The sequence below is a fragment of the Schistocerca americana genome, chromosome 1, assembly GCF_021461395.2.
Source record: "Schistocerca americana isolate TAMUIC-IGC-003095 chromosome 1, iqSchAmer2.1, whole genome shotgun sequence".
Lineage (NCBI taxonomy): Eukaryota > Metazoa > Arthropoda > Insecta > Orthoptera > Acrididae > Schistocerca > Schistocerca americana.
Genome location: NC_060119.1, coordinates 1,153,101,619 through 1,153,117,545, shown reverse-complemented (window position 1 = coordinate 1,153,117,545; position 15,927 = coordinate 1,153,101,619). Strand labels below are relative to the sequence as shown.

The window sequence follows — 15,927 nt, the reverse complement described above, 5'->3', positions numbered from 1 at the left end:
GAAAATGGCGAATCCACAGCAGTGTGTGCAAGCAGTAGTGTGGTTTGCAGAAACAAAATCGTCGATTACTGTGCAAAGAAAGTATCGTCGTGTGTATGAATGTGATCCACCTGATGTGAAAACAATTAAGGAATGGTATAGGAAGTTTCTGGCAACGGGAAGTGTTCTGAAACATTCTGGTGGTGCACACTATGGAGTTTCAGAAGAGACAATGGAGGACATCAGACAAACGTTTCTCAGAAGACCACGGAAGTCAATTTGTCAAGAATCTAGACAACTTAATGTACCTCGATCAACATTTCATCGTGTAGTTCACGAGCGTCTTCGTATGTGTGCTTACAAAGTGCAAATTCTGCAGCATCTGGCACCGAACGACAAACCACGCTGACAACAATTTCCTGTGGATATGCTGCAGCATATTGATATGGATGCCAGCTGCCTGGAAAGATGTTTATTCTCAGATGAGGCAACCTTTCGTCTATCAGGAAGGATTAATAGTCATAATGATCGGATTTGGGGTTCGCAAAATCTGCACATTGTCATTGAACATTTCGTGATAGCCCTAAGCTAAACGTCTGGTGCGGGCTAATGCATGACAGGACTGTTGGACCGTTCTTCTTTGCGGAACAAACAGTGAATTGGTCAGTGTATCTGGACATGTTGGAGCAGTTTGTGTACCCACAGATACAAGACTTGCAACCCAAAATCATTTTTCAACAAGCTGGAACTCCGCCGCATTGGTCAACAGCTGTTCACAAGTTCCTGGATAGGAAATTTCCCAATCGTTGGATTGGACACGGAGGACCCATTGCCTGGCCTCCATGTTCGTCCGACATTATGCCGCTTGATTTCTTCATGTGGGTATTTGAGAAGGACTGGGTGTATGCGACCAAAGTGAATGATATTCCCATGTTGCGACATCGTATCACTAATGCGATTGCAACAATAACAGAGGAAATGTTACAAAGAACTTGGCAAGAAACTGAATATAGACTTGATATTCTTCATGCTAAAAACGGTTCACGTGTAGAGGTGCATTGATGATAAACAAATAAATTGAGATGCTCTACAATGTGGTGCATTTTTCATTGTCGTATCTACCATGGTTTTTTCCCTGCGTCTTTGAAATCAGGGAGGTCTGAGTGGGACACCTGTAGGTTGCATGACTGAAGTAACGGTGAGGCAACATGAAGGACATCCACCATCCCTTAAATTAACCACGCCAAATCCATTAATAACTGTGCCAACACTGTGTCAATGCGGAACAAAGGCATAATAAAAAGAAAAAAGTAGGCTGAAGAGTAGCTACATCGCTGCTGCTAGTCTGTTCATGCTTGGGAGAATTAATTAAATCACAATAAAGAAAAAAAGGATTTCAATGGTCGTTCTTCACATGCGCCATACGCAAAAGGAACCAAAAAGAAAAAGAGAGCAGAGTATCAACAGGAATTCAAGCACAGATAACGATCTTATCTCAAGGTCATGCCCACACATCTGGGAAGCCTCCCCTCACCCTCTGCCCACACATCTCAGGCAGCTGAGTGAGGTACCTTAAAGGTCAGGCACTGCTCACAAATGTTATAGCTGACAAGAACATGACGATAAGCGCAAGGCGGAGGGGACTCCATGTATGTAACATGTCTTTGACAAAATAAAAGGCTGTCTCACACATGTATGACTTTAGCGCACCCAGGACCTAATGCCTCATTGACGATTACGTCAGACAGGAGTGACTTTGCCCTTGAGGCACGTCTGAAGCGAGAAGCAGCTGGTATACAACAGCTATGTCGGTTTTATTTTTCATAAACCGACAGATTCTCATTGCTGGTGGTCTACCTATGATTGTGAAATATTTGCAGCGTATGAGGTGGTCCACCAATTTCAAGATAACATTGAGGTCAGACCCTTCATCATTTACACCCAGTGCCAACCTTTGGCAGACTCGATACGCAATCCTTCGAAATCATCCTGCCTTTGATGGTTCTGTCACCTAGGCTATATAATGCAGTTCACAACTGATGTAACACACCTCCAGAGAGCAGACAACATCATTGCAGACTATCTGTCAAGAATAAACACCATTTCCATACAGAGGTGCAGTTGCAAGACAGACAAATCATGGACCTCCTTCAAAATTCTACAATCAACTTAAGTAGAGAACATTGTGTCATCCCTGGATCCACCAATCAAGTATTGTGTGATGTTTGCAAAATCAAATTCGACATCTCATGGCCACATCAGTGAGGAAGATCATGTTTGACCATCTTCACAGTCTGTCACATACTGGCATATGTTCGTCAACAGGATCGCCGAGACTGGACACCTACATACATAGTTTGCCAATATATCAAAGTGAGTTACCATGCACAGCTGCTGCTCAGCCGTTTTGAGATTCCGAAGGGTCCATTTCAACATGTCTACCTCGACCTAGAAGGGCATCTTCCCAAGTCTGAAGGCCATCGCTATACACTCTCCATCATCGTAAACGTGAGGTGCCATTCTCCTCAAGGACATTATGGTAGCGATGATGGCAAGAGCTGTCGTCTTCATAGTGATACCACGCTGCAGCCTCACAATCTGTATAACCACTGACCAAGGACGACAGTTCGAATTGGTCTTATTTAACAGACTATGCAACATTTGCAATGTGTGACATTATTGCTCAATGGCCTACCATCCACAAGGCAACGGCCTCGTGGAATGATGGCACATGAAATTGTCATTATGTCTCATGGCAGTCACTGGAAGCATTACCTTCGGTGTTATCAGATGTACACACCATTTGCAAAGACCATCTCCATGCCTCCCTCGCAGAAATCCTCTACAAGTCACTCACTCTGTCTGCAGATTTTATGCTAGATATACCACCGATGGAGACCTCAGAACTCCCCACCTTCGTCACATGAGCCAAACAACACGTCACATGGCTCAGAACACTATCTCCATGGCTGTATGGTTCTCTGCAAATCTTCGTCCATAAGGCACTAACAGACTGCAACTACATCATGATCCAGGATGATAATAACGACCCTGTATTACAACTGCCTTACACCAGCCCTCACAAAGTCATCAGATGAGATACTAAGCTTTTTGACATATTCCTTCATGGTAAGCCTACCACTCTGCCAGTCAACCACTCAAAACACCTTAGACCCTATGCGATGTGATCCATACCAATGACATACAAACCACTCCAACTGACATGATTCCTCCAGTCTGTTCTCAGACCAACAACATGTTGCCTGGCCCAAACACTGACAATACCTTTGTGTTCCAACTAGACATGCTGCACTTTCTGGTGGACGATACTAATATCAAACTAGCTGATAATTTCCTTCTGATTGAGGGATGGCATGAGGGACATCAAGCTACAAGCGAATTTATCACCTGACATTTCTCCCATATTTACAAAATCCCGAGCAATGTGGACACAGATACAATCATATCACAACTCATGCCTGAGAGTTTTCTCACCATCACGGCCCCCTTGACAACACAGAGGTGTACAACTGATCCTGCAGATCCTGGTGTCATTGCCCATCCACTTCGCCATGCCCACACTCTAGCCAAGCTCAGTTGACCATCATCGACGTTCAGTCTCGTTATGGTCGACCTCACCATCCAGCACCTGACCTCCACAAATACCATCTGTATGCCTTCGATAGGGATCGACGTCATCGCGACTTCCCCATGTTCAATGAGGAACAGTCCAACTGTGCCCTGCTTTGCAGCTGGCCACTGCGTGATTGGTCATGTACACAGGCGTGAAGATGTTCGTGATAGCTTTCCAGTTATCTCTTTGCCAGAGTGCTCTACCCCAATGGGGGAGTGGGACGTTTCTGTTGGGACTCTGCCAGTGACAGCGTCTGTTGCACAGACGAAACTCTCTGACTAACAACACCAGCCTGGTGTGGAATTGTAGAATATCTAAGGAACTATGATTCAGAATGCTTTATGTCTGCTGTGAACTGAGACGTGTATTCATTCTGTGTCGATTACAAATAAACTGCATGTTATATGTAACTGTGTACACATTACATTTATCCCATCCTGGTGTAAAGTCTACATGCCTTTGTGGGCGCTCCAGCAGCTTTGTATAAAACACCAAATGTTTCTATGAGCAAAATAATTTCACCACATCAACGGCTGATAGCAACAACGTGATTCCTGGCAGTACAAAGAAGTGCACTGTGATTCCTGGCAGTACAAAGAAGTTAACAAAGATTTACGTTTTTTGACAGGAATGTCGAAACAAGCATTTAGTGAAACGAGACCTAGCATAAGCGATGTGTTCTGAAGAAGGATTTAATGAAAACAAGTAAAGTATCTCAATTACATACGGTATCACTTGTAACATATAGTATAAAGGGCAGTCAAGTGAAAACGAGACAGATGGAAAAAGTAAGAGCTAAGTGATCGCTATAACTATTAATGCCTTTATTTCCTGTGAGACGTGACAGTCAGTACCTTCATACGAAAATGTTTGCAGTTGTCTGCAGAACCATGATTGTATCCATGTGTACACTTATTCGTTCGAAGCAAATAAATAGGCACAAATGTCATTCTTCAGTGCTCCAAAAATATGGCAAAGCATGAAGAGAGATAGGGACTTTAATGTGGATGTGTAACGACTCCCAAGCGAAACTTCTGCCAGGGACTTGAAACAACACTGCCAAAATACAGGCGAGCATTGTCCTGTAACAGAGTGATGCTGTCTGTCAACCTTTCTGGACGTTTGGACTGAAATTAATGCACAGTGGTATGTGGACACTTTGCAAAACCTGAAGCATGCCATTAAGTCTGTACGTCCAGGAATGGTGATGGACGGCATCGTTCTATTGCAGCATAATGCCTGCCGACATGTTACCAAGGTTTTTTCTGCTATGCTGCATAAGTTTCGCTGGGAAGCCCACACACATCCTCCATACATTTCCAATCGTTCCACATGCTATTTCCAAATTTTTGGAGCCCTGAAGAAAGGTTCCACAGGCAACTGCGAACAATTTTCTATGGAGGCACTGACTCTCTTGTCTCGCAGTGGGATGAATGTATTAACAGCTATGACCATTACTTTTGAAATAGTAAACAGTTTACTTATTTTTTTCCATCTGTCTCTTTTTCATTTGACTGTCCCTTATTTTCTTTACATTTTAGATGTGTTCTGCACTCAATATACTCTAACAAATTATTTGAGTGACCAATGAGGTATCTTTTACAGTATTTCTTAGTAAATAGGAATTTTCAGTTCCTTGCCTGAAGTCTACCACCGACCTGCAGTAAATTTTTGCATCAGACTGCGTAACTCCATTTCGGACTGTGGGTAGAGGTTCTTAGCCCAAATGAGAAGTTTTACCTTTAATATTGTGGCAGAGAATTTTACAGTTTATTTGTGATTCACTCTTGTTATGAACCACATATTCCATTAGGGAGTAAACGTGCTGACACACACGTAGGAGAATCCATTTGCACCTGAAGACACTGCTTAGTACAGTATTCTGATTGGTTTCTACTGTAGAAATCAGAAGCGAATCCAGGACCATGGGGGGGGGGGGGGGGGGGGTGCAGCTATATGGGTGCAGTGCCCTCCCCCTTCTAACTACCCCCGAAATGCATCTGTTTCTTCTTAACAAAAAAAGTACCGGTAAATAAATAAGTAAAGAATAAAAAACGTTTCTTTGCAACATAGTTTTCAGGCTTAACAGTCTCGAAAATTTTCTCGTTATTGTGATTGGTATTACAACAGTTTAAGGAAACACCTTCTTTTACTCTTGAGAATTTGGAGACGGCAAAGTGACACAAAATTTTCATGACCCCCTTCCCCCGACCAAACTCCTGGATTCGACTCTGCGTACAATTTATTTTCATATTATCTACACTGCTACTAAAGATTATGGCACAGAACAGTACTGCGAGTAAGTCTGCTAACAATCCCTTATTCAGGTCAACACAATGAGAAATTTCTAAGCACAAAGCATATAGTACTAATAATTTTGTATAATTTCGCAACGACCACTGTTTTTTTTTCTTAAAAAAAGTTCTCTATTCGCCTCATGGTCACCTGCTCTGTTCTTCCTATTAAAGAATTATAAGCTGCTGCCTTCTTATCTCGATCGCTGTATCTTAAATTTCAGCAAACAAGGTGTTATTCTTATATATTTCAATAAATTCAGCAATGAACTCCCTAAAGCACTGACGCTGATCAACCATTTAGGAATTCACTGTGTACGCAGAGATGAAACTGAACACATAGCTCAAACACCTTTCGCGCACCAGATTTCGTCGATCTCCTGTCCACCTGCTACGATTTGTCTGCGGAAGTGTGACTTGCTCTCACATATTTGAGCAAGTTTGCTAAAATCTCTAACTTCCACATTTGCGCACATCTGATGCTGCATAGATATCCCGTCCGCACGTTACGATGCCTGCGCAAACGAATCTGCGCAGACGTTTGTGCAGGTATTTGCGCAGACGGATCGGTGCATTCGGACGAGCGTGCAGCATAAAAATGATTGTACGACATTAAAATATCGCAACGATGTTTCTTAAAAGTTAGTACGGAAGGTTGCATTATTTATTGCTCTACAGCATTCTCAGTGCACTATTTTGTTTTAGTAGAAGAAAAAGTAAAATGCCTTACTTTTTAGTAATTATTTCCATTTTAATAAACAACACATATAACCACCAACTTAGACAAAATGCTTCGCTTTATAAGCCCAGCAAGCCGAAGTCTGCATGCCAGTGACCACCTCATCTGCTCGTAGGAGGTTATGTAAACAAATACAAAAAGTGATGATAATTTGCTCCGACAGGTGGCACCGTAGTTCCGTGGCGGGCTCAAGTAAATAAAGTGCAGATGTGTAACGAGAGGTGATTCTTTCTTTTCGTCATTATGTGTTTTCTGTTGTCATTGATGGCTCTATAATTATATGGCATAGGCTCAGTTATTTCGCTTCATGCACGGTAATTTTTATTCCGTGCAAATATAATGGAAAATATGTTTGGCAGTCCGAAACCAGGCATTGTACGTATTTTGTAGATGTAATATAAACATATATTTTTGAATACCTAAGTGACGAAATTATTTTTTTTATATGAATTTAAGATGATGCGGCACGTGTGTAAATAACGTTTGAGTAATAGTAACCTTGGCATTTATTTCTACATGTTATTTTGGTAAGTTTCATAAGTCAACTGTACTGGGATTGTTAGAAGTAGACATGAAGAGCAAGTGTTTTAAATCGTGCGCAGAAAAGTATTGTAATCGCTTCAGTATTTTGCTTCACCTTGCATTAATTCTTCGTGTGACATGTTACAAAGTGTAGTGGTTTCGTTAGTATCAGCATTCTGTTTAGATGGTTGCTGAACATGAAGGCAGATTCGAAGACTGCAAGTAGAACATTAAACTACACACTGCTCCGATTAGTTTTACATAAGCGAAGAGTATTTGCAAATGTTTATAAAATGTAGTTGCCTTAAACTGAATGTTTACTGACAGGATGCGGCATTTACAGTCAACATGATGTAGCATAATCCTCATACCCTACAGGGCAAATTATATCAACTGTGTCAGTGTTGTAACAAGTTGTGTTGGTAGTCTCGTTGCATTGCATTTCTTTCGCTGGTAAATCTTATTTTCTTGGATTGTTGTTTAGGACCCAAAAGATAAATCAGGTTGCACTTGTGGATTGAGTGCTGTGGTGTGTGTGTGTGTGTGTGTGTGTGTGTCTGTGTGTGTGTGTTTTAAGGAGCATGGATGTGAATGACATTACTGAAAACTGAACATAGAAGATAGGTCAATAGCACATACCTACCTACAACAGTTTTACAATGAAAAACTTTGTGTCCATAAAGCAGATTATATTTGTAAGCACATGGAGTAAGAGCTGTACTTAAATGGCAATTGTACTAAAATTACATGCCAGATTTGATGAGTTTCTTGTATGGTTCATAATATTTAGTAAGACATTTTAACAAGTATTGTTGTATTCTGATGAAAATTACTTTGTGGTTGACAGATTGCAGTGGTGGGAGACAGAGTTGCTGGCATACAGCCAACCTTGCATCATAAGGCACTGAACATACCTACAACACAGGGAGCACGTGACACTCGAGAAGGAACGAAGAGTGGACATTGGCTTGTCCTTACCACTCGACTCGCTGAAACATCACTTGTAAAGTAATTTTAATTGGAGTTTATAACTAGAAATTTCTGCAAATATTTTCTAGCTAAAAATGTGAAGTCACATAAGTAGTACCAATTATTAAATAAGTATAACAATTACAGCAAAACCACCATTGCAGGCAAGATACTGAACATGAGTAAAGACAGATAGAAACATATAAATAGAAACTATCAAAGCATAAAGGTGGTGGTCAACATTAAAGAAGGTGGTGTATTGGATCGAGCAGGACCATGTGAAGTGAATGGGGGAGAAGGTGTTGAGATTCTGGATAGGGTATCGTTACCCTCGATCCAGATCATGAAGATGTCATCAGTCTGAATCGGATGAAGAGGGTGTCTAGGAAGGATTCCTCTAGATGGCCCATGAATGGGTTGGCATACGATGGTGCTAAGCGGTTGCCCTTAGCTGCACCTCCTTCAAAGGAGAAGTAATTGTGGGTGAGGATATAGTTGGTCCCGGCAGCTAGGAAGGAGGTGGTTGATTTGGAATCCATCAGGTTTTGGGAAAGGTAGTGTACAATAGTGGTAAAGTCATGGGTATTATGGCTGTTAGTTCAAATGGAGGTGGCATCAATAGTGATGAGCATGGCACCACGTTGTAAAGGAACAGGAACTGTGGAGAGTCAGTGGAGGAAATAAGTGATACCTTTTATGTGGGAGGATAGGCTGAAGGTGTTGGTCTACGAGATCAGAGATTCTCTCAGTGGGGACACAGTAACTGGCCACAATGGGGGCATCCTGGGTGGTTGGGTTTATGGACTTGAGGAAGCATGTAGAATGTGGGTGAATGGTAAGGGCGATGAGAGAGATGGACTCCGGGAAGAGGTTCTGGAATGGACCTAAGGATCGGTGGAGAGACTGATGATCCTGCTGGATTTCTGGAATGGGTTCACTGTGGCAAGGTTTGTAGGTGGATGAATCTGACGTAAGGATTACCTGGCAGAAGGAATCCTGCCACAGTAACCTCATTCCAGAAATCCAGCAGGATCTTTAGTCTCTCAAATCCGTAGGCCCATTCCAGAAACTCTCCCCACCCCTGCCTTTTACATACTTCCTAAAATCCATAAACGCAACCACCCATGATGCCCCATTGTTGCCGATTACTGTTCTCCCACTGAGAGAATATCTGCTCTTGTAGACCAACACCTTCAGCCTATTACCCACAACCTACTCTCCTATATAAACAGTACAAACCATTTTTTGATCGACTCTCCATAGTTCCTGTTCCTTTACCACTTGGTGCCCTGCTTGCCACTATTGGTGCCACCTCCCTTTACACTAACGTTCCAGATGCCCATGGTCATACCATTATTGAACACTACCTTTCCCATACCCCGATAGATTCCAAACCTAAAATGTCCTTGTCCTTCCTAATCGCCATGCCCAGTTGTATCCTTACCCATGCTGTTACTTCTTCTCCAAAGGGATTACCTCCAAACGAATCTGAGGTACGGCTATGGGCACCTGCATATGTCTATCCTACGGCTATGTATCCGTAGGACATGTAGAGGAATCGTACCTGAATATCCAGATTCCCAAACCCCTCACCTGGTTCAGATTCATTGATGACATCTTCATGATCTGGCTGGAAGGTGAGGACACACTATCCACATTTCTCCAGAACCTCGGCACCTTCTCTCCCATTCACTTCACATAATCCTAGTCAACCCAACAAGCCACCTTCCTCGACATTGACCCTTACCTCAAAAATGGCTACTTCAGTACCTTCGCCCATATCAAACTTACCAACCACCAGCAAACCTTCACTCTGACAGCTGCCAGAGGACAATTCCCCTGGTGACGCAGTTCCACCCAAGACTGGAGCAACTGAATCTCATTCTCCTCCAGGGTTCTGACTACTTCTTGTCATGCCCTGAAATGAGGAATGGCCTCCACACTCCTCACATAGTGGTATTCTGCTGCCCACCAACTGTACATAATATCTTTGTCCATCTCTACACAACCCCCCACCCCCACCCCATCAATTCTTTGCCTCATGGCACATATCCCTATAATAGACCTAGATGCAAGAGCTGTTCCATATGTGCTCCCTCACCACCTACTACAGTCTGGTCACAAGCATCACCTATCCCATCAAAGGCTGAGCTACCTGTGAAACCAGTCATGGGATCAACAAGCTAAGCTGCAATTGCTGTGCTGCATTCTATGTGGGCATGACAACCAACAAGCTTTCTGTTTGCATGAATGGCCACCAACAAAGCTTGCTGCCAAACATGACATTCTTCATTTCAATGACTACTTCACAGCCTGTGCAATTTGGATCCTTCCCACAAACACCAGCTTTTCTGAATTGCACAGGTGGAAGCTCTTCCTACAATGTGTCCTTTGTTGCCATAACACCCCTGGCCTCAACCTTTGTTAGTCATTGTCCTACCCATCTAGCCCCTTCCTTGCTTCAGTTCCAGCACTTCACAGCCCTCTAATAGACCAATGCGCCCACAGTATCTTTACTTCACTCCCTTTTCACAACCCCCCCCCCCCCCCTTTCAGGTAACCTCCCAACTGCACCTAGCTGCCCCACCCTCTCTCCATCTCTCTCCTGTATGCTCCCACAAGTCGCACTTTACCGTTCCCCACCCCTACCCTGCTGTTCCTCCCCATCCCAGCCTCCCTCTTACCCTCACCACTCACTTGCCTCTCCCGTCATGCACTGCTGCTAGCTGTCTGGTCTCAGCAGCCAGAGACTGTGGTCATGGGTGTATGAGTTGTGTGAGTGTGTGTGTGTTGTATATTTCCAACAAAGACCTTGTTGGCTGAAGCTCATTTCGCATTTTTGTTGTGCCTGTCTGCAACTCAATGTAATTTTTTAAAATTCGTTCAACCCATAATGTTTTTTTATTGTTTTACATAATTTTCACATCTCTCTTGTACCAAGTCACCCCCCCCCCCCCAATTCAAGGACTCGACTCCCCCATCCCCACTCCCTCTCACCTAAGTTCTTCATTCTCAAACATAGCTTTAATAACACCAAATAAATGTCTTGATAAATATGTTCGTTTGTTCATTGGTTGTTACTATTTGAACTATTACTTCTGGACACTTGTGTGGTTGGTCTGATTTTATTCTTAATGTCCATTAGACTTGTGTTGTTATCAGTTAGTGTGATACTGAAACAAAAAATAAAAAGAAATACATAGCTTTTAATTCCCATTAGTTGAAAGAGTTTGTACTGTAAAAAGTAGTTTTTGAATTGAATTCGAAACCTTATCTTGTCCCATTACTCCACTGAGTATCCTGTATCCAAGTTTTTTGTTAACATTTTATTTATCTTGGAAACTGAAATGTGACTCGTATAAAAGTCTAAAACTTCATTACTGCATCTTTTCTTCCAGAGAGTTGCATGATATACCCAGATAATGAACATGGATCAAGTCATTCTAATCTCAAGTGACTCAAGCGCACCAGCTTCTCCAGAAAATTATCAAGATAATTATTATAAAAATGATTTCAAGTCTTCTGATGTCTCACCAGAAAAATCACTTGTTGTGCACAAAACAGTGGAGAGTCTTGTAAAAATGAGCCAGGATAGTGGGCTTAGTCTTGGTGTCAGTCCCCAGCAAAAGGACAGAGATGTTTTATCAGAAGCATGCCTGCGTGGATATGATTCTGACATAGTGGACTTGGGATACGGTGAGATGTAAGTTTTTACGAAATCAAAAGGATTTGTTTTAGAAATTTTGTTGTTGACTGCTCAGAGACATACAATTGCTATTCACCGTGATGTACAGCAAACATTTCTCAGGTGATTCTCAGATTTCTGTGAACTTTGTTTGCATTTAATTTTATAGTTAGTGGTCACCATTGCTTGGCTCTCTAGTAATTGTGTCTTATGTCACAGGGCTTAAATGTCTGTTTTTGTGGTTGTAAAAAAAAAAAAGAATAAGAATTTTTATTATATGTACTGTGTTCCCAGATGAAATGATCATAATCTCCTCTCACTAAGAAATGAAATTTCTTTTCTTTACCAGTGATTTTAGATGTATATACAGCAATACAGGGGGCTAGTGTGTTGGCCAGCCTGGATGTGGTTATGGTTAGTTTTCCACATCCATCTAGGTAAAGACTGAATAGTAATGCAGGAAAAGATAGATTGCTACTTACTGTAAAGAAGATAAATAAGTTGCAGACAGGCACAATTAAAAGATGCTTGCATAAAGCTTTTGGCCTCAGCTTTTCACCAAAAGAGAAACGCACGCCATTCATACACACAAGCAAGCACACCTCACACACACTTGATGCTGTCTGGTGGAGTGTGCAGGAGCTAGAACGCCAACAGGTACTGTGTCAGGAGGTTGTGGGACAGGGAGGTGGGGAAAACGGGGAGAGGAGCGGGTAAAAGTGGACGGATGCATTGGCAGTGGGTGGGAGACAAGAATGAGGAGGAGACGATAGAATAGAGGGGCTGGAACTGTTAGGGGGAGGGTGTGGGGACAGTATGTTACCATAGGTTGAGGCCAACATAGTTATGGGAGCAGAGAATGTGTTGCAAGGATAACTCCCATCTGCGCCATTCAGAAAAGCTGGTGGTGGAGGACAGGATCCAGATGGCTCTGGTAGTGAAGCACCCAATGAAATCAAGCATGTTACATTCAGTTGCATGTTTGTGCCACAGGATGGCTTACCTTGTTCTCTTGGTCACAGTTTGGGTGTGGCCATTGATCCTGGGGGACCGGTGGTTGGTAGTCATACCAATATGAAAAGCTGTGTAATGATTGCAGCAGAGCTGGTAAATTATGTGGCTACTTTCACAGGTGGCGCTCCATTGATGGGTACAATAAACCTGTGACAGGACTGGAATAAGAAGTGCTGGGTGGGTGGATTTGGACAGGTCTTGCACCTGGGTCTTCCACAGGGATATGATCCTTGTGACAAGGGATTGGGAGTGGCATAGGGATGGACTACACTGTTGTGGAGATCGAGTGGGTGATGGAACACCACTTTAGGAGAGTTAGGAAGTATCTTTGGGAGCATGTTCCTCATTTCAGGGTGTGATGAAAGGTAATCAGAGTTTTGGTGGTGGATGTGTTTCAGTTGTTCCAGTCTGGGGTTGTACTGTGTGATGAAAGGGACACTGGTATGCGACTGTTCTCGGGGATGGTGGGAGGATTGGGGGTGTGAGGGGAAACGGCACAGGAGACATGTTTGCGAAGAGGGTCTGGGGGTAGTGCCTGTCTGTGAAGGCCTTGGTGAGACCCTCAGCATGCTGAGCAAGGGAGTTCTTGACACTGCAGGTACGCCATCCACGGGAGGCCAGCCTGTATGGGAGGGTTTTTTGGTGTGAAACATGAAGACTTGAGTTTGTTGCCATTTCTCGGCTGAGACACACAGTATGCAGTTTGTAACACAGTGTCACATTTGAACATGCGCTTACATTAGACAGAGAGAGGAGGAATATTAGGAGTCCTTCCTTGGGGAGGGGGAGAGCAGCTGGCAGTATCTTTAGAATTACTTTGCGAATGGAAACCCCATGATAATAGCAGTCTTTATACAGGTGCGGTGGGTTCTCCATGAAACAGGAGAAGTACCATATCAAGTCAAATCTGGCATTGGCATTGGTTGGATACAGGGCACTGGGCAGGAAGGAAGGGAGAATAAAGCAATACTGTATGCCAATAAATCTGAATGTACACCATTTATAAGTACTCCAGAATAGCAATAGTTAAGATTAGATGCGATGCTGACCAGAGCACTATTTATCTCCTGCACATTGCGTCTCATCCAAATAACCAGTGAGTAAAAAGGTGATGTGTTGAAAGCTTTCAGCAATGTTCAAAGTTAGTTTCTAATTCTCATTTTACCCATTGTACTTATACCACCACCCTCCTTGAATATTTGGCTTACCCCCCCCCCCCCCCCCTCTCTCTCTCTCTCTCTCTCTCTCTCTCTCTCTCTCTCTCTGCACTCATCCATTTGGTGATTCCACACTGTTTTTGTGAAATTCTACATATACTCAAAGAGAGGGGTCTAGGGGATGCCAGATAGACAAGGGTTTGAATTGGAACCACATCTTGAAGCATATCATTTCTGTGATACAGGAACTATCAGGTAAAACAATGTATTTCATTCTTCTGCTGCTGTTGGGTGAAAGATGGGCAGTAATTTTTGTGAATAATAATTGCTACATTTTTAATCAACTAACTATTGTAAAACAATTCCCATAGCTAGACTACATATAACAGGTACAGATATTGATATGTCACATTACACAATAATCAGTCTTTCCTTCTCATCCCATATGGTAAGTCTCCCCTGACCCACAGTTCTGTGTGACTTTCCCAAAATCTACCCCTTTCCTAGACCTCTCCAGTTCTTTTCCTTCACCCTTCTTCCTTCCCCGTCAACCCATCTGCCTGAAGAAGGATCCACTGGCTCCAAAAGCTTGCCAGTCACAACAGTCTTGTAAGTGTGGGTGTTCTGTCACCACATTGTGAGTAGATTCTTTATCTATCCAATTAAATAATTTTATCAATAATTGATTGTTTTCATTGTTACATTACACACTTGGTATCTCTCCCTACACAGATAGTCTGAATCCTGTTCCACTGCAACAACAACAACATGTACGTGGAATCATTACAACATTAATTAGTTAGTTGCAAATTAAGTGTTTTCCAGAGTCACAGTAAATTGCTATTGTTATCAGACAACAAACATAGAAGAGCACAACACACTGTTTTACCTTTTCTTCCTACTGCACAGAAAGAGTTCTTTACATCACTGGCTGTGGGTTCCTCTTAAAATCATTATCCAGCGTTCTCTGGTTTCCCTTAAGAGTTTGGATGACAAATTTAGATATGTATTGTCTGACAAATGTTACTGTAACTTAATTGCTTGTACAAGCTCAAGAAGAAAAGGAAAGAATTATTGTCTTAGGATATCATATCATTTGGCACTAATGTAAGCAACATTCCAATTCGTGCTTCAATTGAAATTTTTCTTGAATCATTAAAACAGTTTACTGTTGATACTTCTGTATTCTTTGTAGGCTAACTCAACACTTCAATCAACTGAGGTGACCCTATAGTTAAGTCACTGGGCTTGTATTCATAAAAAGTGGGATTCAAATCTGTCTAGTCATTGTCATTTGTATTTTTACATTCATTGTAAACATTTGTGATGGGCAGCCATAAAGTTTTGACAGAGGTCACCACGTGTTGAATCAAGGTACCAGCGAAAATGTTGCAGCAGAGTCAGGCCAATAAGGATGACGCCTTTAGTTGCCTAATCACCATGGACAGGTATTGGGTGTGTCATTATGTCCCTCAGAAGAAGGAGCTAAGCATGCATTAGAAACATGTATTCACCACACAAACATCATTAGAGAAGGAAATGCTGAGTGTTTTTTTGGGAGTGCCATAGTGTGCTGCTAATAGGTTATGCCATCACAGGAGCATACTACCAACATCTCCTTGACAATGCTACGGGAGGCTGTTAAGACTAAGCGATGTGGAAGCTTTCCGAGGGGGTTGTTTTTTCTCATTTTGCATGGGACACAGTCACACACACTGCTTCAGTGGTCTGTCAAATTTGACCACACTCCCATGTTCCCTTGACGTGGCATCCAGTGACTTCCTCCTCTAGGCTTGGGTGAAGAAGTCGTTGCATGGTAGGCGTTTCCATAATGAAGATGGGCTGATTTTTGAGCTGGATCATTTGCTTTACTCTCAAAATGCAGCCTTCCACAACCGAGGTCTCCACTAAGTCATCTGTCACTATAAAACATA

The 15,927-nt window shown here is 42.5% G+C and overlaps 1 protein-coding gene across 4 annotated transcripts in view; it reads left to right on the top strand.

Annotated features, from left to right (window-relative positions):
- LOC124551499 (crossover junction endonuclease EME1) overlaps positions 1-15,927 on the top strand; it is a 208,141-nt gene that overhangs the window by 136,466 nt on the left and 55,748 nt on the right. Inside the window, exons 1-3 of one of the 4 annotated variants that reach the window (XM_047126449.1) lie at positions 6,816-7,021; positions 8,016-8,171; positions 11,536-11,840. In XM_047126449.1, coding sequence (XP_046982405.1) covers positions 11,560-11,840 — 281 coding nt within the window. In that variant the 5' untranslated portion in view covers positions 6,816-7,021; positions 8,016-8,171; positions 11,536-11,559. Of the gene's footprint in view, positions 1-6,815; positions 7,022-8,015; positions 8,177-11,535; positions 11,841-15,927 lie in introns of those variants that run through there. The other 3 variants (XM_047126445.1, XM_047126447.1, XM_047126448.1) reach the window with 3 other exon arrangements.